The sequence below is a fragment of the Protopterus annectens genome, chromosome 12.part0 (genome assembly GCF_019279795.1).
Source record: "Protopterus annectens isolate FY-2018-M chromosome 12.part0, PAN1.0, whole genome shotgun sequence".
Classification (NCBI taxonomy): Eukaryota; Metazoa; Chordata; order Ceratodontiformes; family Protopteridae; genus Protopterus; species Protopterus annectens.
In genome coordinates this window covers 1,166,730,366-1,166,757,106 of record NC_056746.1, presented here as the reverse complement: position 1 = coordinate 1,166,757,106, position 26,741 = coordinate 1,166,730,366, and the positions used below count along the sequence as shown (strand labels likewise).

Here is a 26,741-nt window from a genome sequence, read left to right as displayed (position 1 = left end):
ATTACCAGGGTAAAGTAACCTTGGAATGCAAGCCTACAACAGCAGACAGATGTTTATTTCACATTATGTTACCTCTGATTAATTTCTACATAAAATGAAGTACCATATCATTCAGAAGCCTCAGCACTTACCCTGCAAGTAGACAGCCTGAAATAATCATTCCTCTTTTAACTTCATACTTGAGTGAAACTGAATTTTTAATTCACTATGTTAGCATCTAGCTAAGAACCATTCTTTCTAGGACAAGACTGTGAATCATTCCTTACCTGTACATCTGACACTAGTTAGCTTGTAAGACAAAATGGCTGATAAATTAATATTTGTTTGTAAATCCAAACCTAAAATGGCTATTAATGTACTTTACAATCTCCTGTTTTAGCTATCATCTAATATACATTATGATAAATGCATTTCCTTGTACACAAAAATAGAAGTCACAGGAGATTTTAATATATAACACATAAGTGAGCATTTTTATGAGGGTCTAATTTCCTTTTAAACTTGATTATTTAATCTAGGTAGATCTCTTCACTTGTAAACGCTTATAAAATAGCTTATTTATAAAATCGTTACTTTATATGAATGTTCCCTTTCTCTTAAAAAAGAAATCTGCTCAAATAATGTGCATGCATCTCACAAATAAGCTGATAATTAAAATACAAAAAAAGTCATACCATGAAAATATAATATGTTCAGTATGTTTATTTTTCATCTTGACTTCCCTTTTATTATTTCAGAAAGTTACATCAGTTCCTGGTTTTATGTTGGTTACAAGATGATGAGGCTATATATGGGGCATACCTCTTAAAAGTTCATCTCACGATTACCATCTGCCACATAGTGAACCTTCGAAACGTACAATGCGCTGGTGGATGGTTCTTGGACTCTGGCTGCTAGCAACTTATTCAGCCACAGCCTGGGCTACCAATCCAGGTTTTGCAGCAAGAATAACAAACAAAGGTCTTGATTATGGTATGCAGATTTTTGCAATTAGTTTATTTTTTTTTTCTTCTTTACATTCATATTCATTCCTAATAGTGATACATGTAACTGTGTAACGTGTATCATGCTATATATTAAGCTTTAGGAAAGCAAGGCAAATAAATGTACAGTTTTGTGCTTATGACAGTCTCTACTTGCTCTATAAACTAGAAATGAATTGATTCTAACAAAATATTAGTCATCTTTAAGCTATAAGATGTAAGCAAAGTAATGTGGCACACAATGTTCAGTTTTAGCTCTTGTACTTACTACTAAATCTTGGTACACTTTTATGTCACTCAGCTTTATTTTCACTTTTACCAGCCTTATAAAGGGTACTTATCTGTCATAACTGAAGTAATAGTCTAGGAATTACTTCGTACACTTATAGAGGCAGAGTTTGCAACAAATTATTTTAAGAATAGTTAGGTACATAGCGCAAACTGTTTAACTCTCATTTAAACTGTGGACATGCCTGCAGTTTTCTTTGCTATTCAAGGGAAGCATTCTGATTTTTTTTAACTGAACTGAAGAGGAAAGAGTTCTGCATACTAAGAATGAGTTCTGATGTAATTTTAATAAAATTTGTTTTAGTCACACTGGTATCTTAGACACTGACAATGAGAAAAAAAAACAGCCTACGGCTTTAAGAAAGTCAGTTATAAGAAGTGTTTGAATAAAGTGTTCTGTTACTTAACTCATTTCTTAATAGCTCAGTTAGTTGTGCCGTATTTATTGCATTTGACTTTGTGGTAATGCAATGTCAATGTGGTCTAACTGTCTTGGGTGGTGTTTTAGTGACTGACCTGTTGTAAGTCTCTTGGGTGGTAGTGATATGTTCTGTCAACCCAGAGAAACACTCAGAAGTAAGATATGCTGCACCAGTAGTACACAGTAGCATAACAGTAGGGTATCATGTCACTTTGCAGGCAGTTGACTGTCATAGGAAACATTTGCCTGCTGATCTCAGAGGTAAGTTAGGCTGAAGACCCTGCTGGCTACACACATGCTCTAGATGAGCAGAAAAGGGAAATGGCTGTAATGGGTTCCACGACAGCAGAGATCTAAGTGTTTCTTTTCAGACATAGTTCAGGAATGTTTTGATTGCTAAAGTCATGCAATATGCAGATGGACACTGCAAGACTTAAATGCAGTACAAAAAGCACAAAAAAAATAAAATAAAAAATAAGAGTCTGTGCTATGACAAGCTTGTTTCATTTATGCTGTTCTATATTTTAAGATGACAAGATGTGAATGAATCAATGGACTGATTTCTGCATGATTCTGTAATAAAACTTTATAATCATCGCTATCTACGTTATTGCACTTGACAGCTTTCTGGCAATTCCATTCCATCCAACAACACAAAATAAATAAAATTACAAACTACAGCTGGCAAATTTCCATTACAGATTAAAACTGCAAAGTAAAATGACATGCAACACTTTTTAATCTGTCTCTGTAACCACACCAGAGATTCAAGGCTAATCAAAGAATTAACCATGATCCTTAAAAAGTGAATGGAAAGTAATAATTTCTGTAAAATAAATGCCATGTTTCATACATATAGGTTAGTACAGATAGTTACATTATTTCTGAAATCCAGAAAGCATAGTTTTTCTTTATTTCTTTTTTTAATTGTATTTCATAGCAATCTATGTCAGGCTAACAAGAATTGCATAGTGTCATAATTTTGTTCTTTAAATGCACATTTCTTTCCTTCATATGTAAGACTATAATAGTAAAAAAAAAAAAAAAAAAAAGTTGCCATCCAATACTACATATTTACCAGTTACTACAGGGTACTTAAACAACACTATAACAACCACCATAGTGATAATAATAATACTAATAATAATAATAATAATAATAATAATAACAATAATAATAATAATAATAATAATAATAATAATAATAATAATAATAACAATAATAATATAACAATAATAATAATAACAATAATAACTATTCTGTTGCTGGTTTTTGTGGTGGCTGACATGAGTGTCACCAAATAAGACTGTGTTCAGTGTTGTTTAATGACCATAGTATGACAAATGGTTGTTTCTTGGTCATACAGAATCTCAACATATAACTAAAAATTTCAGACTGGCTTCTGCAGAATACTAATCTATTTCATCTGGCCATGATTATCTGAAGGATCTGATTGAATATTTAACAACACATTAGCCTTTTTCACTCTGAGACCACTGCAATTGTACAAAATGTTGTTTTCCACAGCTGTGATAGTACAGCTGATTATAATAACTGAGCAACATCAACTGGAACAACCTCCCAGCACAAATAAAGCTTTCCAGTTTTCTGAAATATGGCTCGCTTCAGAAGCAGCACTAGCAAAACATTACATGATGAAGTGCAGTTTGACATATGACCACACATAATCCATGACAAGTATATGCTAACTACATATTAGCAAACATAAGTATGTGCCCACAGTTGCACACATATTTTAAGGTGTCAAGGGTCATGCTTCACTCTGCATGATTATTTGTGTTAGGCTTTATTTTTGGAGATTATGATGCACATCTATGCATTTTATCTGAAATGTTACAGATATTATTCATAAAGTTGTTTATTTTTCATTCTGATTTTGTGATATGATTATACTTGGCTATATCCACGTGATATATTCTAGGGTATCATTTTTGTCGGGCACTGTACCTTGTTTATTATTTTGGTATTGTGTATGGGGTAGGTTTATCAACTGCTGTTGCTCTTAAATACATTTTGTTGGCACATTCCCTTTGGTTGAAGTGTGGCTTGTTCTCATTTTTATTTCAATATTACTTTTACATTTGGTAATATGGTAGTCTTTCTTATTTAATCCATCATAATAATAGTCCCTTAATTTTCTACCATTTGCTACACTATTTTTGTATTGTATATGCTCTCATCTAAATTTCCAAGAACTATATTCAGTAATACAACGCTTATATATAATACATTTTTTAAACAAGAACTATCTTTATTAAATTATCACTTATGACATAGACAATCCTACATTTACATAAATGAAAACAAACCATATTAACATATTTTCATTCGCAAACATTACACCTCATTTGTAATCTATCTAGTCCATATCAGTCAAACACTACAAAGCTAATTCAATTCCTGCCTTCCATTAAACCTTATTCCTCCTCCAAAATGTTATTCTGCATGTATTGTTCCCACAGTTTCCATATTTTCTATGTAATTTGCTCCTACCCTTTTCTAAAAGGTCCACTCCAGTTGTTTTATCTCTGTTACTATATTCACTACTTCTGTCACAATTGGTTTATACTTTTATTTCCATTTTTTAGTAATTGCTGCTTTGGCAGCCACCAGAATTAAATGTAATAAGGTTTTACTTTGACTAGGCAATTCCAATTCTGTATCTTAGCTCTCAAAATATAATTTCCTTAGTTACACCAATTTGCTCACCCAGTATTTCTATTAGAGTAGTCTGCAGGGAATTTTTAAAGCCTGCTAACTCATTACAGTCCTAAAAAATATGTTATCAATTGCCTCTTTCTCCCCCATCATACCACTGACATTTACAATCTACCTCAGGAAAAATGATATGGAGTCTACTCAGGGTATAAAAATACCCTTGCAAACACTTCTAATCAAAGATCCTAAATCTTCTAGACTTTGTTGCATATTTGGCAGACATACATATTATCTCCCCATTGTTTCTTTGTGAATTGCTTATACAGTATCTCCTCCCAATCCTTTCTAACCTCCTCTGATTGATTCCTATAGTTATCATGCAATATTTTATATGCCATAATAATTATCCATTTTTCAACAGCAGCTTCTGTTCTAGGTTCTGCTAAAAACACTACCAGTGCTGGTCTTTCACTTAGGACCTCCCTATTTCTTTCTCTTTGCCTATACTCTGATTTCAGTCCTTGATATGGAAGGAAATCTCCAGCCTGCAATCCAAATGAGTTCTTGGCCTCTTTCCATTCTGTTACCTCTCCCTCTCTAATTACTTGCTCCCAGTACCTGGGCTCCTTTGCCAGTTTTCTCCAGTAAATTCCAGTTCCCTCTTACCTGTTCTATGTACCTCTAATTGCAGTCATCCCTATTGGCAAAACCTCTTTTCACCATCGCCGTGTTGGCTTAATTCTTAGAATACTTTCTGTTACTTTATGAATATAATATTCTGTATGGTTATTGTTATTCTCCTTAAGGATCTACATCTAAAATCCCAGTCTCTCCTTGTTTCTTGAGGATTCCCCTGTTTCATCATCATCCCTTTCCACTTTGAATTATAGCTTTCTGCTTCTGCTATTTATAGCAACCTTAACTATGAAACTCTGAAATACCCATTCAAATCAGCTAATCCCAAACCAACTTGTTCTACTGGAAGGATCAAATGATCCCACTTGACTCTTGCCTTCTTCCACTCCCAAGTAAAATCCTTCAGCTTTTTATTAATTTCCATCCACAGCTTTTCCTCTGGTTGATAAAAATATGCCTGACCAGTGTATAAAACTAAAGGGACTAAAATATTTTAACTGTTTGTATCCTGCTGTCCATATCCATAAAACAGAGCTTCCAGCTTCTCAGTTTTTCTATTATCTTTTATTTAGCCTCTTCCCATATATCCTTAGCTGCCAAAACAGAATAATATTTAATCCATACTCCTAAGAACTTTATTTTATCATGTCCCCATAAATATGGGTATTGCTGAACCAGTTTGTGCGTGGGCACATAGTTTACAGTTATTGCCTTTGTTTTATCTTCATTAATTTTGTATCCCAAAAAGACTTGAGATTGTCTTAGAATGTTTCTCAACACTGAAATGTACTTTTCTGGTTTTATCAGGTATAAAATAATATAACCTACAAATAAATCTAACTTTTCTTCATTACCATACCAATTATATCCTTGGATATTTGAGTTCCTTAGTTTCTTTTCCAGCGGTTCAAATATAACACAAATAATAAAGGGGAAAGATGACACCCATGCCTGCTTCCTCTGCTGAAACAGAACTTATCAGGGATGAACCCCCCCCCCCACACACACACACACACACACAGATACTTTAATTTTTGCCTCTGATTCTTCATATATACTCCTAATCAACTTTATATTTTTATCAAGGAATGCAAATGCTTCTATTGCCCTATTCATAATATCCCAGCTTACTCTGTCAGATGCATTCTCTGCATTAAGACCCACCAAAAACAGATATATTTTCTTACATTCTGCTTCTCTCTGGATCATCACTATTCTACTAATGTTGTCAAATGTTTGCCTCTTTTCCACAAAGCCATATTGATCCATGTCTATTAAATTTGGCATCACCTTTGCCATTCTTTTAACTATTACAGACATAAACACTGTATAATCATGGTTTAGAATTGAAGTGGGCCTATATGAAGCTGGATCTGATGGGTCATTATCATCTTTAGGTATTACAGTCACCATTGCTTTCTTACAGGATGTTGGCGATTCTCCTTCTTTTAAAGTACTATTAAACAAAACTTTCTTGATCTTTATCACTTTATTCGCTCCTAGCTTCCAAACATCCCCAGGAATACCATCCATTCCTGGGGACTTTCCTGAAGATTAGTTATACCTCACCCTTTTTATCTCATCTCTTGCTATCCTGTCAGTAATTAAGCCTCACCTACCATTAACTTTGACCTATTTAATTTTTCCATAAACATTTCCATGTGTACTTTTTTTCTTGATTTTCACATTTCTCTGCTTTATACAGATTTTAAAAAAAATTCCAAAATATTTCTAATACCTCTACAGTATATCTGCTTATTTTCCTTGTTATAGGCTTTCTAAGCTTGACCGCAGCCCTTTCCACTTTCTGTTGTCAGAAGAGTTGTGCTAAAAGTTTTTGTGCTCTGGAGTTATTATCAAAAACAATTTCTTAACAGCAGTCTTTCTAAACTCATGCATATTATCAAGGTAGTCCCTTATTTTCTCTTTAGCACTTTGCAACTGTACCTCTTCTTGTTCTGTGAGATTCCCCCTATTCTGCAAAACTTTAACCTTTGTCAGTCCCTCTAAATATTTTTGTTACTTCTCAACCATATCTCTTTTTCTTTTATTTCCACCCTATTTTTAAATTCCACTTTAATTTTATCCCACTCCTTATCTATGTTTTCTGAAGAAATATTTATCTTTTCTAATAACTCTTGAATAATTTCTACTAACCTTTCCTTAAATTTCTCTCTTTTTAACAGCTAGTTGGGGAAGTGTCAGTGTCTCATTTTTATTTCATTACCCTGCATTTTTATTTTAGTTATTATTGAAGCATGATCTGAAATAGTTATCGGATGCATATCAAAACTTTGAATTAAATCCACATATTCCTGTGAAATATAATTTCTGTCCAGCCTAGCCCAGTTTTTGTACCATGAGGAATAATATGTAAATTCTCCTCAAATGCCTACTATTGAATTCATATCTTCCATACCAAATATTTTTTATAAATTCTTCAAAAATCTACCTTCTTTTTATATTTTCACTTCTAGGGCCCTCAGATACATCCTCAGTGTTGCAAATCAAATTCCAGTCCCTACCTATAAGTAATATTTCCTGCTGAAAGCTAATTATTTCTCCCAGAATTTTCTTAAGTTCCACTGTAGCAGTTTTAGGTGGAATATAGACACATGCCAGCATAATCTTCCTCCCATGCCACTAGCCCCTTATTACTACAAATCTACCATTATTATTTTTCCCTCTTCCAGCACTATTGCAGCTCCTTTCACAATTAATATAAGTACACCTCTTTTTCTTTGTTGTAGATATTCCACCAATTAACCATCCTGAAATCCATTCTTTATCAAATTCACATGCTCAGTTTTTTCCAAATCTGTCTCCTGTAGCACAGCTATTTGCACTCTGCATTTTTTAAAATAGTGCATTACTTTTTTTCTGTATATGCCTGTGAGACTATTCACATTTAAATATAATATGGAAACTGCCATTATGATAAGAAGCTATTATTCCCACCTATTATGTATAATAGTTTGTTTTTGTTTTTTTAATGTATAGTTTCAGCTTCTGTGTTACTTGCATACATTAATGTTTGGCAGGTTGATCTTTTATGCAATTGTTTCTTGACATATCTATTTGAACCTGTGTCATATCTTATACTCTCAAAAAACAAACACCCCCCCAGAACACCCCCAAAACCTAACTTAATATTAACACATAAAAATATGTATATCTTTAAATAATGAACTTTAAGACTCCTAATATGAACAATTGTCCCAGATTGACAGCTACATTCACGGGCTTGAATTAACCTATAATGAAGGTTATCCTTGCTAAGATGCATGATACAACATGTACTTCTACTTGCACTGAGTGCTGAATGTTTCTGACTTACATTTATTCCTCTTCTGAATGAAGAAAATAACTTGAATGCATTCAGAAAAAGAAACTCCTAGCCATTAAAAGAAAGAAGTATTCTGTTTTTATTGCCCCTTATCAGATTGCCTTCCACAACACATATTGCAGTATAAACATTTATGTGCTAGAGGGAAAAACTATTCAGTATTCATTATATTCAGTGTTATTTTATTTATTTCCTTCCCTTTAAAATGTATTATCAAAACAAGGACCTTAATCCAGTCCTTGACCTATACAAAAATAAGGAAAGGCATGTCACTTTTACTTATATCATGTTCTTTTGGCTATGCTTTCTTCTCTTTTTACATTTCAGTCCCTACATTTCTTAAAAGTGAACAAGAAGAAAGAAAGAAGAAGGAAAAAAGTGTGGCACTTGTTTAAGTTAGTATCCTTACTACACACAAAAGTAACTGAAAAAGATTTACATTACAGTATGCAGTATATGCCATGTATTATAAAACTAATGTTAAGAAAAACATTTTGTTTTACTTACAGTTAACTTTTTCCTTCCAAAGATTAATGACATGAGGTAGGGCATATGCTTTGGAGTCACCTACAAGTTTAACTAAGTCAAAAAAGTTCAATATTTACAGGTTTTCTTGTTCCATCATACATCACAAATGTAATTAATGCTTTGTAATCCCACTTTTATTCATCAATTTCCATGTTGCTGGTTTTCTTCCTGTTGCTCTTTATCTCCCAAATCCAATCACTGGTTCATTTCCAATGTACTCCTGGTTCTTCTAGTCAACTCTTGTGCTTTTTTCTGTCTCTCAAGCATTTTCCTTTCGAACACTGTTAAATATTTCACTGGTATAGTCTCTATATGGCTTTATTATAAGAGGAGTAAGAACCCAAATGCCCTTCTGTTTGATAACTTTTTGTTGGGCAAACGTTTGTATTTCCTCCTTAGCATGTTCTACATCAAAGAATGATGTTGACCCCCAGAAAAAAAAATATTCTGAAAATAGCTGGATACAGCAGCTTGAATTTCATACTTGCTTCTTGATGTTCCCTGATTGCTAGAATACATTTACTCTTCTTCTGCCTGGTGTATAGTGAGTAGTAATTTTTCACAAATACTCTACTCTCTCCCACTTTTAGTACATTTTTTTCCTTCTGCCACAGTTTTGTCAGAATCAACTTATTCTGTTGGTAAGGACTGCATATTTAATATTAAAGGTCTAGGTTGCTTTCTTATAGCCAGGTTTGGAGGATAACACTATGTGCCCTTTCAGTTAACAGCTCCTACTGTGGAATACCAGTTCAGTTGCTTATTTGTACTTTCATAAAATTACTACAGTCTGTTCCTTCCAGTTTCTCTGCTACAGCAGAAAATCTTAGCTTTTCCCTATGTGCTCTGTCCTATAATTCTACCATTTATTGAAACATCTCTTCTTAAGCACTCATACTCAGCCAGCCTTTTCTTCATGTCAAACTCTGATTTTTTTTTCAGTTTTATCAGCCCATTTGAATATCTGTTTAAAGCTTCTTCAATTTTTACAGCCTTTTCTTATCTGAGTTGATATACTCCTTCAGTGTTTCATTTTTGTAATCAGCTCTGAGCACATTTGACTTATTTTTTTTTTCCTTTAGATTACTGGAAGTCATGTCTTGCACCAAAGCTGGAGCTTGAACAATTTTTTTGCTGATCAGCTGCAAGATTCTTCCCAGACAGTGTTTTTTTCTTCACCTTTTGTGACTGGTAGAGCAGAAATTAAGCTGTTACTCAGTATGCAGCCATCTCAGATGTCCCCCAAACATAATACAGTTTGAATGTTTTCATATATGCTACCTTTTGAATTCACTGGAATTTGGATTAAGGGAGCATCTTATCTGTAAATGGAATTTTAACAATTTCTTATGGCCTTTCCATAGGATGTAGAGCCCTCAAACGTTATTATTAGTTGTGTAATTCTGAAAGGCATTGTTCTTTTAGACAGTGAAATGTCAATAGCAACATTTTAGGCAGTGAAAGATCATCGATACTAGTTCAGTGCTAGCAAGTGCAATGTCTAGGGCCTGTCTGGCACAATGACAACAGGCCTGCACTATATAGCTATGTGCATACTAACTGGCCCAAATGAAAAATACAGTCTTAATTTTGTGTTTTGAGACACTTACATTTGTTAGCCCACACTGCTGCTTCCTTAAACATGTTGGTGCTTTTGGCTGGAGTTATTTCTTCAGCAAGTCAGCATATTTATGAAAGTGCTGATGTCATATAAACAATATGCCCTGCTGTATAGTGCAGAATTCGGATAACAGAGTGTGCAAACATTTGCAATTCAGGAATCTATGAAAGGTACGTTTATATGTATTAGAAAACAGTATACACTTAGTGGAAATTAATAATGTTCTAATAGCATGAAAAGACAATATACACTAAACTTATATACAAGGGTTGCTGCTAAAAGGAACAGTGTTAAGCTATTATCAAATAATAGTACAAGAGATAAAATTAACAATGATATATAGCAAATGTCGCATCAAAAAATGCAGCATGATGACCAAATGCTGCGACAGGTAACCAAAGTGAATTTTGTAAACTACTGAATGAAATGAGAGAAAAACAAAACAATTTCTACATGCAGAGAAGCTCCTGGAGAAGTTGTATAATCAGTTATACTTGCAAAAGATTTCTATGTTCCTGAAGAGTTAGAAAAATATAAACATGTGGAAAAGAGATGGCTAGACCACCATTTCTCTGTAAATGTGGTAAAAGGCTTTGTTATCCTCAAGGTATGCTATTAAATCAAGAGGATTTCATTTTTTGTATATTAATACCTTTTTTAAACTATTTATACCTCTCCTAAATAGCCAGAATATTTCCAGCAGCAAGCTCTAATTGTTGGAAGCATGAAAGGAGAGATTTGGGGAAAATGGGAACATATTTTCTGGAGATACACAAGATTAGCAGATTTTAAGGAGAAACTGGGAAGGGTATGTGGGGATATATGGGGTTAACAGTTGTAACAAACTCCAGCTTTGTTGATCATTTCCCCAAAGGAGAGACAGATAAAGTGCTCACATAAAGAAGTCTCTTCTAGAATTGCTAATGTTAGTCACAAAGAGGACTATAACAAGAACATGGAAAACAAAGGAACCTCCATCTGGAAAATATGGGATAAAGATAACATTAGAAATATATGCCTTAGATAATAGAATATGTGATGTGAAAGCTAAGGACAAGATCATAATTAAGTGGGCTCCCTGTACATATACAATTTGGGGAAATGGAGGATTACCATAAAAGAGGCAAAAGTACTTCAGTAAAGATCTTAACTTTCACATTAATAAACAGAAAGTCATAATATGTTGTGACAACTGACATGATAATTGAGAAGCGCTTAAGAACTAAATGGAAGATGTACTAAAGATCTCACTGTACTTGTAAAACCATATACATTTTGAAAATGGATTGGTACACTGATTTGTTTTTGTAAAGTTATGTTCTTGAGTACAGCTCTGTTTCAAGAGTGGTATGTCTGCTAGTTCTGGATGTAGTCTTCTTTTTTCAATGGTTTAATAAAATTGACAGTGGGGAAAAACAATTTTCACACATTGCTGTAAAAAATTTTCAGCAGAAGTATTCTGAATAAATTGTGAATGTGTGCACAAACAAAAGGACTAGTAATTGATTTGATGCAAAGACAGATTGTAATATGTAAAAAAGCAAAACAGACCAGTTAGAACAGGAATTTGTGAGCAGATATTTCAAGTGAACTGGATGTGCTAAGACAATCAGAGTTTCAAAGTAAAATAAAACTCTGTTACTTAGGGCAAACAAGCAATTTGAATCTCCTATTAACTATAAATTTGTGTAACCACATTTCATATGAATAGGCGAATCAGTGTTTTGAATCAAGAATAAATTATATAAGAATGCATTATGATATAAAACTACAGCCATTTAGTGCTAGTGTATTATTAAATGCTTCAATAACAATTCATTTGTAGTAGGAAATACCAGATCGTAAAATGGGAAAATGTCGACAGGCCACCATATTGTATAGCTCTCAACCTCTTAGCACAGAAATCTGGACAAATCCAAAAATAATGGGGGAATAAAGCCCCAAAATTAGGGACAAATTTTAGATAGCACTCTTATAAACTTAAAAAGCTACTAGAATAAAAGGTCTTGTGTTACCATACATTTTCTGAAGAATATGAAGTCTGAAATTCAAATGCTTGTCATTATTTAGTGAATTTAATCCTCATTGATTTGCCATAGAAATCCAGAAAACCACACATTTTATGAGGAGCAGACCAAAAATACTAGGCAAAAATCTGGACATTCTGCAAAAATCTGGACAGTTGAGAGGTATGCCATATTGACAAAACCTGTGAGCAGTCCCACAAAGGGGTTATATGCATGCAATGTATAGTACACAGTGAGTACATTGGCACTATTCAGAAAGACAAACTTTGCTGCTCACTACAGTCATACCATGTATATGTATTTTGAAGTGAGTATAATTAGTATGGCATCTGCTGAACATTTACCCTGCAAGGTTAGAGAGGAGGAGGGAAACACGTCTCTCTGTAGTGCAAGCAGGTACTGTCAAAACCTACAGACTTGCTTGCTGTCCCTGTTTCCCAATGTTTTTAAACAGAAAAAAAACATTGTTCATATATACTAACCTTCACATCAGGCTTCAGTACTCTCTGCCAAAACTTTCTTCTAGCATACGTACTGCCATACGTATGCTAGATACACAAGGTATTCCTGATGCACTTCCGCTATCCCTGCTGGAATGATCTTCCTCAGCTGCAGTCCCCAAGCTGTAGCTGCTATACTAGGCAGTGGTATTGCAGTGCTACAGTGGTCATGTGTTTCTTACATGGAGATGTTTGTCTGGTATGGGCATGTGTGATCCCTAAACGTACCAGACTCATTGTCTATGCCTGCAGAGCACATCTGATTTGCACAGCATTAGCTTTACCTTAAGGCTTAGAAATGTCATGCTGCTGCTGTTTGCTAGAGTGTGGTTGTGGCGGTGCAGTTGTCTGCACTGTACCCCAGCTGTGTTACACAGCAGCTAAGGACACCTTAAAATCTCACCTTTGCATGGTTTTCAGCTCTTCACAAGTCCATATTTGTTGAGCTTCATACAGAATGATGAAGGCCTCCCTTCTGCAGTTGGACACTGATAGTGTGCACTTCCACACACATACTTTCTGGCTGATGAAGAAGCTTGTATACAACACTGTACAACTTTCTGAATCACAAACAAGCCTTCCTGCTCTAATGTGCATCTTCCACTGCACTGTGGCTTAGCAGTCCTTACAATGGAGTTCCATGGTGTGTTGATTCACACAAGGCTGTAGTATGTGTTTCCTAATGTGTACCAGCCCTACATGATTTTGCACCATTTATGAATGCTGCCAACGTTTTTAAAATGCTGGAGTATGTTAGATACACTGATACATTGATGCTTCCAGGGAAAATGGGACAGCTTATACTGAAATAGTAGGGATACTATTGTACACCTGCTAATATTCTAGATGATAAAAGGAGTTCTGTGGTTGTTAAATGTGATAAGCACCAACATTTAAAGACTGTTACACATTTTGAAAGCACCAACTAAATCTTATGAAAATGTACTCAAACAAATTGTACAGACTTTACAGAAAAGTTTGACTCTATAACGTTTTACATCAGTGCTGTGTATCTGACATTTTACAAGAGAAATCAAATGAGATATAAAACCAGAATATGTGACAGACATTGATAAGCTAAAATAAAATTACAAGTTTGGAGAAAGACTAAGTGATGTCCTCAGGACACATTTATGTTTCATATACGGTAGCTTAGTTTCAAGACCTGTGCCTCACGGTTCTTACTTCTGAGGTTCAATCCTGATTTCTTCTCACTAATTACATGGAGTCTATATGTTTTCCTTATGTCTGCATGGATTTTCTCTGAGTACTCTTGTTTCCTCCCATCTTCCAAAAATGTGCTGATTGATTGGCTACACTATGAAAAACTGTCCACATATCCAAGTATATGATATTTACTATTTGCCCTTCAAGACTGTTTGTGCTATCAAGGTTCGATGAACTTACCCAATTAGCAAATGATAAATAAATAAATGAAATATACAAGCAACATCTCATAAAGAAAGATATAACACTTGATTAAGCATTAAGCACAGCAGTATCAATATAAACAGCAATGACAAAACACCCTAATATTACAGCAAGATGTGACTAAATATGGCATTAACTGTCTGTTAACTTTCTTAATAACAAGTATGTTTTCCTGCATGGCATACTGACACATAAAATTGATGTGATTGTTTAAACAAAACAGACTTTACAAGTTGCCAATAAAAAGGGCCATAATGAAAAAGTGAAAGCTGAAAGATAATAGAAATATACTGTTGGGAAAACTGAGTGTCTGATAGCATGCATAAAATCACATAATGTGCAAAAAATGGTAGTTGCAGGAAGTAAAGAGCAATCAGATAATATGGATGCAAACACACAAAATGCACAGTTTGACCTGAGACATTTAAAACTACTTAGTAACAGCCAACACTGTGCAGAAATTGTTTGGATCATGCCAGAAGTAGTATGGGGAAACTTAAAAGGGAGTTGGAGCCAGTCTGGTGGCATACAAAGATTAAAACCCAGGCGATCAGAGTTCAGTAAGCAACTTAGATGCTTGACAGAACTGGCAGATTGTATGGATGTGCCCATGTGCCCATCCAAGGTGAGAAAGCAGAACCAGTCAAGAGCTCTATCAGTCCTTTAGAAGAAGGAGGCTGGCCTGCAGCCTGGGGGGATGTATGAGGCACACCAAGCTGCCGTTTGGTGATAGCCTCCATCAAGTGGACTTGCATAGGCAAAAGCATTGTAGCTCCTCTAGTGATACAGGTCATGTGTCTTTCTACCCAGGGGAGGGTTTAGGCCAAATTACAGATGTCCTCATTACCAGGACCAGCAAGGCACTGTGATGCCCCCACTCTGGGCCAGTGATCAAGAAGTCTCAATCCTCACCACAGACACCGGTGAGGGATGTTTACTCTGAACAAAGATAGATACACACAGTATTTCCAGATGCAGCTCTCTGCACCAAGAACAATTTCCCTTAACAGCACACAGGGAACACACTCAATCTCTGGGGTGGGTTTCCTTTTCCCTCTCCAAGCCCCAAATAAGACTTCCCCTGACACAGTTGTAAAGTTAAGTCCTCAGCCAAATGTTCCAAGCTAAGTCCTCCACCACCCCTCTCTGTGAAACCAGTGCTCTGTGTCCCTGCTCCAAGTAGCTAACACACACACTCTTTGAGATTTGATTTTCACACACACACACACACACACACACACACACACACACGCACACATGGGAAAGGCTGGCACAGATTTACTAGCTCTGTCTCCTTGGCCCAGATTATAAGATAGATTCACTGCCACCAGTCAGCTAGTTTAGGACTGTTACAAGAGTACCCAATTACACTGAGTAAAATTAATACTAATACAAATGATAGTGTTTGATCAATGCAGTAAGACTTTCAGGCATAGCCACAGTGTCACCAAATAAATATAAATACTCTCAAAGATTAAAATATTCTCTAAAAGACCAGCCACAATGAAAAGTTGAAATATATTTAATAATAAATAATAAAAGAACCTGAACATACTAAATCTCTATTTACAATAAACACCAGAGTTTCAATCATAGGAAATATGTAAAACAACACAGATGGATATTTACACGCAGATACAGAAAAACAGTACTTAACTAATCTCACTATATTTTCCTTACTCATCTAAAGAATTACTATTCCCGGGTTACTTCCTAAAGCAAGGCAAAATGAAGTAGGTGACTGGTCTTTCTTCTTTGGCAGGTTTCAAAAAAAGACTGGTCTCAGACTTCTGTCTCATCTAGTATTAAAACACAATTTCAGTGCTGGATTACAGGATGCTATCACATACATTTGGTCATCTGACTCTGGTTCCCACACTACCCCCTTTTTCTAAAAACTGAGCCAAAATTTAGCACGTGTGTGTTACCATACACACAGATAGAGCTTTGCTGAGATGTGTTATAGCATCTAGAAGCTATAAAACCATTTCAAAACTTCCACCCTTCCAGGATAGCAATTAGTTTACCCTTAAGGACAATACAGTAGGAATTCTAGTCCTGGTTTTCACAGACATTTCATCTCTGGTTGCAATCAGAACTGTAAGATACAATCTTTATGGCCTAAACCAGGTAATTTAATTTCAGTGTATTTTTCGAAGTTAGCTGGACTGACATTAACCTTTTCTCTTCCAGTAGCCTCTATTATAATGTATTCATTTCAACAATTACAATACAGCCTGACATACAGCTGTATTTCTTTCCTGTCCAGCAGGCCGCACTGTTGGCACAATTTTAACACAAGCAGCTTTCCAAATACATTTTCAACACAAGCAACTTTACAAATCAGTTTGATACACAAATGATGTATAATTCTTTACAAAACTCCAGCTAGCTATGCTGGCATATATTACACATCAACTGCCCTACTTCTCCTGACATTGATGGCAATACCTCATATCATCACAGGCACAAGCAACTCTCATGGCTGCTTGAATGATAACCCCTCAAGATGGCTCTGAAAATGACCTTCTGCCTGATTGGGTAGACTAAACAGTCACCAGACATGAGGGCAAAAAGCAAACAGAAAAAAAAAACTTAAAAACAAAGTTGAATAACGGAGATCTTTTATCAATGATTTTCATAATAATGTAAAAAGAAATGATTTCATACATACTATCAGTTAAATAACATATATTAAAAGGCTTCCTATTCAAATGTTGAGACTATAATAATAAAAAAGACCAAAAATACAGAAAAAGAGTGAACACTGAGCATCACCCCCCAAACATATATATATATATATATATACCAACTCTAAGATTAAATATTTCAAGAAATAGCAATTTCAGATTTGGTATATGCAAGTGCGGATTTCCTGTCATCCAGTCTCCACATTTGAAACCTGACAATCATTTAAGCAGTTACCATTAAAAAAAAAAGCTTAGATAGGTAAAAAAGTGACCATGGGCAAAATAATTGTTTACTGTCATATGAAGACCAAACATGAAAGATGACCATGTATTCATGGAATGCATAAAAATAGCATTAAATGATACAGAAGGTAAAAGACATACAGCAGAAGTGATACTACAAATGACAGCTTTGTAAAGTGTAGCAATAAACTTAACACAGATAAAAAAAAATGTCATTCTTATTGGCAGAGGTTAAACAAGTGCTTATAAAATACAAAGACAGCTAAATGGTACAAAGTCAAGGGCTCAGCTAGAACCAAATGGTAGCCCAAAAAATTAAAAGCAGTCAAGGCAGAAAACATTAAATAAATGCTGTGTTGGTCCACTAACAAAAAACCCAAAGGCACTAGAATATATACATGATGTAATACCTCTTAGTGGACCAACATAGGCTTTGCAATTGCTCAAGCTTTTAAGCTGGCATGAGCCCTTCATCAGGAGTTTTTAAGTTGCTGATGTAATATACAGTGCTTAAAAATCTATTTTTTGACTTGAAAGGGATGTGCATAATGTATTTCCAACTGGCTAAAAAAAAACTTGAAAAAAATGCTAGCAATAATAAAACATAGCAATATTGGATATATAAAACGTAGTTCATTCTACATCTCAGTGATAGGGTGTGTGTGTGTGTGTGTGTGTGTGTGTGTGTGTGTGTGTGTGTGTGTGTGTGTGTGTGTGTGAGTGTGTGAGAGGGAGAGAGAGAGAAAGAGAGAATGAAACTGTAGAAGACACTTGCCATGCCATGCTATGAAAATCAAAGTTTCACGTTACATTAGACTTAGTGACCATTTAACAGAGAGGATTAACAATCAGAGAGACTGAGCTGACATTACACAATAAATCTCAAAGCAAGAGATGTGTAGGGAGATTAGTTAAATCTAAAGAAGAAAAACAAGAAGGTATCATTTTTAAGTTGTTAGTCTGTCTAAACAAGCAATTTTTGTGAGATAAATGTTTTGGTTAACAGAAAATGAGAATAAACAATAATGTCTGGTTCACGATGATGAGAAAGGCAGGGAGTACCAAAAGAATAAGATACAGGGTTAGAATGTATGAATGTTGTATGCTGTTAATACACTACACAGTCTGTGGTTTAGCTAACTCAGAGAACCAGAGAAAGAAGGGCAGAGACAGAAAAGAAAATGGTGTTATTATGTAAGCCTAAGGCTCTGAAGAACAGCAGAACTGGATAAAGTTTTGTTGTACTGTTAAAAATGTTTGAATGTTAAGGCCTTACTGACTGTTAAGTTTATGGTTATTACTGTTTTGACCAGAATGTTGCCTTATGTGAAAGTGACTACTGACTTTTCATGAATAAAACATGGGTGCTAAAACATAGACCTCAGTAATCATAAAGATCCCGTCTAAAGGTGCAAAGTGACCTTTGGTCATGTGAACACTTTTTTATGCAAAAAACAAAGGTCATTTCACACCACTTTAGAAAAAAAAAAATTTTAAAAATTGCTTCCAAACATGGAAGACTACATACACAGACATGTTTATGGCATTAGTATTAATGGAACTGAAGGAGGTGGTTACATCACTTCGGGTTCCAGTCCTAATTATGGTGGTGGATTAGGGTGGATAAGTAATTGCAAATTAAGTTATGCAATTGTAAACCACAGAATAACAGCTAGCGATCCAAACCTCAGCCAAAGAAGTCACTATTGTTTACCAAGAAATACAGAGTTCTATGTCAAAAGATGAAAAATCCTTTATTGTAGGTAAGCGCTTTCATGATGCTGCTCACACCACTTCATCAGACCTTTTACAACCATGCATCACAGTACTCTATACTTTATACAAAAAAATTGAATCAGCCCATTAACTTAATTGATTCAATTAAATAAATTAACTTGTTAATTGCCCATGAAAACCTTCTATCAAAGCAATGCATAGGGTGCACATGCTCAAACTACTATAAAAACATATATAATAAATGCATATATAACAAATGTGTATGAGTGTAAAGGCACAATAAAAACTCATAAAAAACACTTATAGAAAACACTTATAAAACTCATGTATGCATACTTTTAGGCCAGTGCATTCATACAAAGATAAAAAACAAATACATACAAACATTTCTCTCTTTCTGCACCTAACCAGACTACTATAAAAACATATTTAAGAAATGCATATATAACAAATAACCACATGTGTAGGAATGTAAAGACACAATAAAAATTCATAAAAAACACTTATAAAACTCATGTATGCATACTTATAGACCAGTGCATTCATACAAAAATAAAAATATAAAACAAATACATACAAACATTTCTCTCTTTCTGTACCTAACCAGAAGGGTGCTTAGGTATTATTTATTATATAACTGTTCCAAATTACTTTTGTATGATCAAACCAAAGGCCTATTCCGCAAGACAGGCTTAAGGGGGATTCAATCGTTTAACCCCTGGCCCCTGTATGCTCTCAATCTAATAATCCAACGTGTCTCAGAAGTCTCAGATCTGTTTATTATGTCCCCCCCCCCTCTATCATTTTCTCTTATTGATTCTATCACTTGGAAGATAAATGTATGCTCTGGCCCCTTACTTTGCACATGCTTAGCCAACGCATTTGTCACATTCTGGTTCCTAATGTATAATAAATGTTCTCATATTCTGAACCTCCTACATAGAAACTCAAAAAAACATTACACACTGCTATATATACTATGTTCTTGCTATTACAGGTAGCTTGAACATTGAACACATATTCTCTACATGTGTCAGGGTGCATGAAATTATTACTAGCATCTATGTATCTGCACTGATTACATCTAGCGCATGGTAATGTGCCCTTTTTGGTAGTAACGTTTCTGATTGATGTTTCTTTGGCTTCTATGGGATAACATAAGTGTCTCTTCAGAGACTTTTTGTTTTTAAAAGAGAAACTTGTTTTTTCTCCTACTATCTCCCTTATATTGGGATCGTGTGTCAAAACGGTCCAGTGCTTCCTAATGACTCCTGTTATTAGAGACATATTACTTGAATATTGGATAGGTACTCTCAGGACTTTCTTTTTTTCTATAGGGTTCATAGTTGTATTATTCCTATTATCAGAAATGTAGGGCTTCCCAATAGTGTCTCTTAACTTGGCACTCTCATCTATTATGTCAGTTGTAATGTGGTCAGTGTAACCCCTCTCTCTAAATCTCTGTCTCAGGTCAGTGAGCTCTTGGTCAAAATCCTTGTCCCTTGCTGTTAACCTAGATGCTCTCAATGTTTGCCCTTTTACAACATTTTTAAAAATGTATCTAGGGTGCATGCTCTTTCGATGCAAAATGGTATTTATATGACACTTCTTACAATACAACTTAGTAGTTATTTTCCCCTCTTTTGTCTTAAGCACCTTCACATCTAAAAACTCCACTTCCCTATCTGAAACCATCATTTCAAAGGTTAGAAAGGATGTATTGGTGTTAGCATTATGGTAAAACCTATCAAGTTCTTTCTGGCTACCATCCCATAACAAAAATGGTCATCTACAAAATGCTTGTAGAATATTATCTGGTTCCATGTGCCATTACTTATACTGTTATTCTCCCATAAGGACATGACTAAATTTGCGTAGCTGTTGGCACTGGAAGTGCCCATGGCCACCCCTTCTTTTTGTAAATACAAAACGTGGTCAAATAACATAACATTGTTTATGAGCACCTGCTCCATCAATAGACAAATTAATTCTATTTTTGTCTGTGTGTAAGTGCCATCCTTTGTTAAATATTCCCTTAGCATATCAACCCCCAAGTCATTGGGAATTGATGTGAAAAGGGAATGAACGTCCAACATAACCAACTTCACATTATCCATGTTTAAGTTAGTACTTTTCAGAAAATTATATAATTATTTCTCTTTAAAGAGAGACATTAATGACTATAAGAACGGTGTTGCTTATCCCAAACTGCCCCCATCCCAGTCAAGGAACTTTATTGATCGAGCAGGAGAGTCATTTACAAACCAGGGGAGAGGGATTCAAGGTATTAACATTAATCAGAGTGTAACAGAAACTTTCTCTAAACAACACATTAATGTTGACTCTGTTGATGAAGAAAGGGAAGGGAATTATAACAACTTTTCCCAAAACCAAGGTAACAGAGTCTTAAGTGGGGCTTTAAACAATGCATATGACCATCCTTCTTTTTCTAACAATGACCAAAACCATCGACTCAAGTACAACACGAGGGCAAAAGGAGGCAAGAAGTAGGAGTTCAAGTTGAAAAGACAACTATTAAACCCACTATTTTATATAACAGAAAAGGTGACTTCAAAATTTATAATTATTCTGACTATGACATTGGTCCAAGACTTTGTGACGTTTTCAGTAGGGACTTAACTTTTGTTCCGGATAACCACTTTAAACTTCCTGAAGCATTAATAGATTTAAAACTCTACGCTCACAAACTTAATTTGAACTTGATGTTTGGTGAGAACAGTCTTATAAATAACAGTTTGAGAGTGTCTAGTACATTCAATCCACCAATGCACCCGTTGTTGGGTGTATTTGAACATTTATGTGAATTTCACCTTAGACTTCTGCAGAGAAACAACAGAAATAACATTGGGTCACTTAATATGGATGCGAGTGAAAGGAAAGTTTTGTATTTAACTAAAAGTCTTCCTATCCGTTTTTTAAAACCAGACAAGGGGGAGGACTAGTGGTTATGGAATCAAATAACTATAAGTCAAGGATGCAACTGGTCTCGGAAAGTGGCATTTATGTTGAATCCCGTGTCAATGAGATGAATGGGGCTTACAAAAAGGCACATTGTTTTTTGGAATGATTTATTCATTGATGGTTTAATAGACATGGATACATTTAATTATTTGTCCAAACCTAGCCCTAAAATACCAACATTATTTGGGTTGCCAAAATTGCACAAGGACCGAAAAAACCCACCCATGAGAGCGTTAGTTAATTCCAGGGGCTCTATTACATATGCAAGTGCGAAATATATTGACTCTATTTTAAAGAAGTATGTTGTAAATGAAAAGCAAGTGTGTAGAGACTCATGGGCATTTCTAACTTCCATTAACAACATTAAATATGATGAGGCTGTAATGTTTTTGACATAAACGTAGTTGATTTATATTTCTCTATCCCTCATGAAGAAGGTATTGAGGGGGTAGTGGAGAGATTATTAGCGCATGGAGCTAACAGCAGAGAAATTAGGTTATTTCAGGAAATAATGGAAGTTATTTTAACTAACAATTTTGTAATGTTTGACAATCTGATATTCAAACAACTAATGGGTGTGTCTATGGGTTCACCATGTGGGGGGGAGCTATGCTAACGTGGTACTAGCCAGCTGGGAACATAAGACCATCTTTTCGGATAGGGAATGGGCTGACAGAATAAAGATGTACACAAGGTTTTTGGACGACATCTTTATATTGTTTAAAGGTACTGAATCCGAAGCCCAGAGTTTTGTACAACACCTTAACAACAGCACCAGTTTTTTCAAGTTCACCCACACATTTCATGAGACTACCATTACGTATTTAGATATTGAGTTAAAAAAGAACATTGAAGAACAGCGGTATGTTGCTAGGATTCATCGTAAACCTACATATTCTAACTCCATGCTTCATTATACGAGTTGCCACCCTATACACCAGAAGAAATCCTTGCTAAAAGGACAACTTGTCCTTGCTGCAAGGATGGTGACAGATGATGTAACTTTTCTTGAAGAATGTGAGACCCTTAAACTTATGTTTTTGAAGAGAGGTTACCCAAACACATTAGTCCTTGAACTAGTAGAAGTTGCACACAAAAGGAGAGAAGGGTTTTACAAACCACTTCTTAGACCCACCAGCAGGTCAGTGACCTTAGAGGAGGGTGTGAGTTTAGAAGTAACCATCAATATAAACCAGGATGGTATACAAAATGTAGGAGCAACTACTAGGAAGATGTCAAGCAGTTTTGTAACTTCATTTTGCTTAGAAGGTAAAGCAATTGAAGTTATATTGAAAAGAAACTGGAACATCTTTATGATGGAACCAGATGTGTTGGAGAAGCTAGGTAATTCACCATCTTTTGTTTATAGAAAGAACAAGAACTTAAAACAAATTTTAGAAATGGAACCACAGATCTGTAGTAGATCTGGTGGTACATTTAAATGTGATAGTTGCAATTATTGTAAATATATTGTAGCAGGAACAGAATTTGAAGTAGGTTCCTTCAAGGTAAAGACTAAAGGTAGATGTAATTGTAACTCAAAATCCGTAGTCTATTTGGCTAGTTGTGAAGCCTGCCCAGCATATTATGTTGGAAAGACGGACAGAAAATTCAAAGAGAGGATCTATGAGCACATTTATCACATCAGGAAAAAGTCACCCTTTGATGCTTTGGCTAGGCACTGTTCTAAATATCCAACACACCACTTCCTTTTTAGAGTAATTTGCCAGGTTGCAGTGAACATAAAAGGGGGCCCTTACCATTTAATGTTGGAAAGACAGGAGTTGATCTGGCAATTGAGATTGAACTCCTGTAACCCTCCAGGGTTAAATGAAGTCACCTTTATTGCTTGTATTTTAAAATTGTGAAGTCTTGTTGCTTGTTTTATTGCCCCTTTTGTTGTATGGTGGATTTACGTTGATTATATGTTATATCAGATTATAACTTTTTAATTCTGTAATTGTAGTTTTTAAACAAATGTTTTTAATAACTATTTGTGTTGAATGTGTTGTTAACCACCTTGCTAGGAGAACCTATGCTATTTATAATAAGTGATACATAATTTATTCATGTGCATTCGATAAATTATTTTCATCGGTTAGTATTTCTAATATGTAGTAAGAGAAACTATTGTCTACTAGATGTCGACTAGACAGTGTTCTTTTATACATTATAGGTACATCCACTTATTTAACTTATTAATGTATTTAAATATTTATATTTTTCACTTCCTTCTTACTATTATTTTATTTTACTACATGTATTGTTGCTGACGTCATTTCACAACTTTATAACTAACCACTTAATGACTAACCTAACACCATTGGTAAATTATTTTTGAAATCACCATGTGGTATGTACTTAAGTGGAGTGTTTGTTTTTTTCTGATGGTCTGATGGTGGAAGTTTGGGAGAAGACAGCCAGAGTCCTTGGCAGGCAAAAACAAAATGGGCTTGGAGCAGAGATAAGAGTGACCTTTTTGAAGACAAATTCTTACTCTCTGCATATGAGTGAAAAAAAATAATCTATGCAGGTCACAACCTGTGGTAAAGGAATTAGCAAACCTTAGAAAAAAGCCTGAAATATCTGACAATTGAAGACAAACTTGGGAATGTTAGTCTACCTCTTGTTATACAGACTGATAGCATTTGCTTTCAAGGTTTCTGACTAAACCTAAATGTTATTTTACCAACAAAGAAAAAAATAAATAAATAACCATATAAATAAACATTTATCATAACATTTAAGTAAACAAATTCAACCAATAACTTTATAGGGTTATGCTGGGTACTGATTACCAACCAGTGGCAGCTATTTTCAGCCTACAAAAAGGGATGCCATTGATGACTATAGGAGAGTTATGGTGGTGATTTCTGCATTTATGGTGGTATCTGTATGATAAAGAGTATAAAGAACATGCCACCATAGAAATGTAGATGGGCTACTATGCCTACCAGAAACAATTTGTCTCTATCCTCTGGATCTATGCTACATATTCATCATTACAGCAGCCATGGTGAGTGTTAGCTTGCAAACATATGCCATGAATGATCCACTGCTGTCATATGTGTATGACTTAGTTTTTTGCAAAATTGTGATACACCAAGACTTTATTAGAGAGGAACAGTTGCCTGCTTTAGATCCTTTCATGACTTGGTTCAGATTTCATCTTTAAATGCGCTTCAAGGGACAAACTCTTGAAGCGAACTTCGAGTTGGGTATATTCATCACCAACCAGGCAATACAGACAGTTTCTTGATTAGACCATTGTGTCATGCAGTTCAGCACAGGGCTCCCCCAGTCATCATCAACTAGGTTTTTCCCATTTTGTACATGGGGATTGCAGTGTTGAGTTAACTGTCACTACCTCTGTCATCGTATCTTCACTCTCATAATTTCTTTTATTGTTATGTCTGACAGTCCCAGGTTTTCTCACATATTATCTATACATTTCTTGGGTAAGTGTCCTTGTATCCTCTTGCCTTCTTCCTGTCTCTCCCAAATCTTTTTAACAAATCATTTTCTGCTTCCTACACATGTGACCAAAAAACACTGTTATCTATTTTCATTGACCTTCTCTGAAATTGGCACTACTTTAGCTTATGCTCTGATGCATTAATTACTTCACCTTTTACACAGTGTGCATCCTACTGCCCATCTCAGGCACTTCATGTCCATTACCTCAAGCGTCTTCAGCAGCTCTGCTTTACTGCTCAGATTTCTGTGCCATGCAGAAGCACAGGTTGCACCACTGTTTTGTACACCTTCCTTTTCAGATTTTTTAGCATGATTGTGTCACACACTACTCTAATCCAGTGCCAGTTGGCTGAAGCACCTCTGATTCTAGTCTTGACTTCCTTATTCGGATTTGTATTCTCCTCAACCACATCACTCAGATACCTGGGTCTGTTAACCTGTTGAACTACTTTCCCTTCTATCTCAGTTTTCAATGTCTTCTGATTTCTTCCATTTGTTGCCATGGCTACTATCTTCTCTATACTTAGTTTCATCCCATGTGCCTTCAATTTTGCATTCCATTCCCCTATCATTTGATAACATCCCTGTTCAAAGTCTGTTTGTAATGCCACATTGCCTGAATATGGCAGCTTTGCTAATCTCTCCCCTCTGATCTGTTTACTAATGTTGCCCATCACCACTATAAACTGCAGGGTGCTAAGAGTAAGCCCTGATGCACACTCACTTCCACTGGAAACCCATCTGTGAATCCTAGCAATGTTCATACTTGTGTCACTGAATCCTTGTGCATAGCTTACACTAATTCTACAGATGGTCCTAGCACTTTAAACTATCACAGGACTAGCTAAATCAGCCTTTTGGGGACCTCCCCATATGTTTTCTCTAAGTCTATGAAAGCAGAGTTGAACTTTTTCCTTATCTCCAACTCTTGCTCTTCTGTCTATCTCACTGCAAAAATCAGATTGCTTGTACTACATCCTGATCTGAATCTAAACTGCTAATTTCCTATTTTCTGCTGTTTTGCATATTTGTTTATCAATCACCCTCTCCAGCAATTCCATGCAGTATGACAGGAGCTTGAAACCTCTGTACTGCCTATATAATGGTCCACTTGATCTTATAAACCAACACTAGAATGCCTGTTCTCCAGTC

At 35.3% G+C, this 26,741-nt stretch overlaps 1 protein-coding gene across 1 annotated transcript in view; it reads left to right on the top strand.

The window, feature by feature from the left end:
• Positions 1 to 811: 811 nt before the first annotated feature.
• LOC122817052 (bactericidal permeability-increasing protein-like) overlaps positions 812 to 26,741 on the top strand; it is a 442,831-nt gene continuing 416,901 nt past the window's right edge. The window contains exon 1 of the mRNA XM_044090194.1: positions 812 to 972. Within this exon, the coding sequence (XP_043946129.1) occupies positions 861 to 972 (112 nt within the window). The 5' untranslated portion in view covers positions 812 to 860. The remainder of the gene's footprint in view (positions 973 to 26,741) is intronic.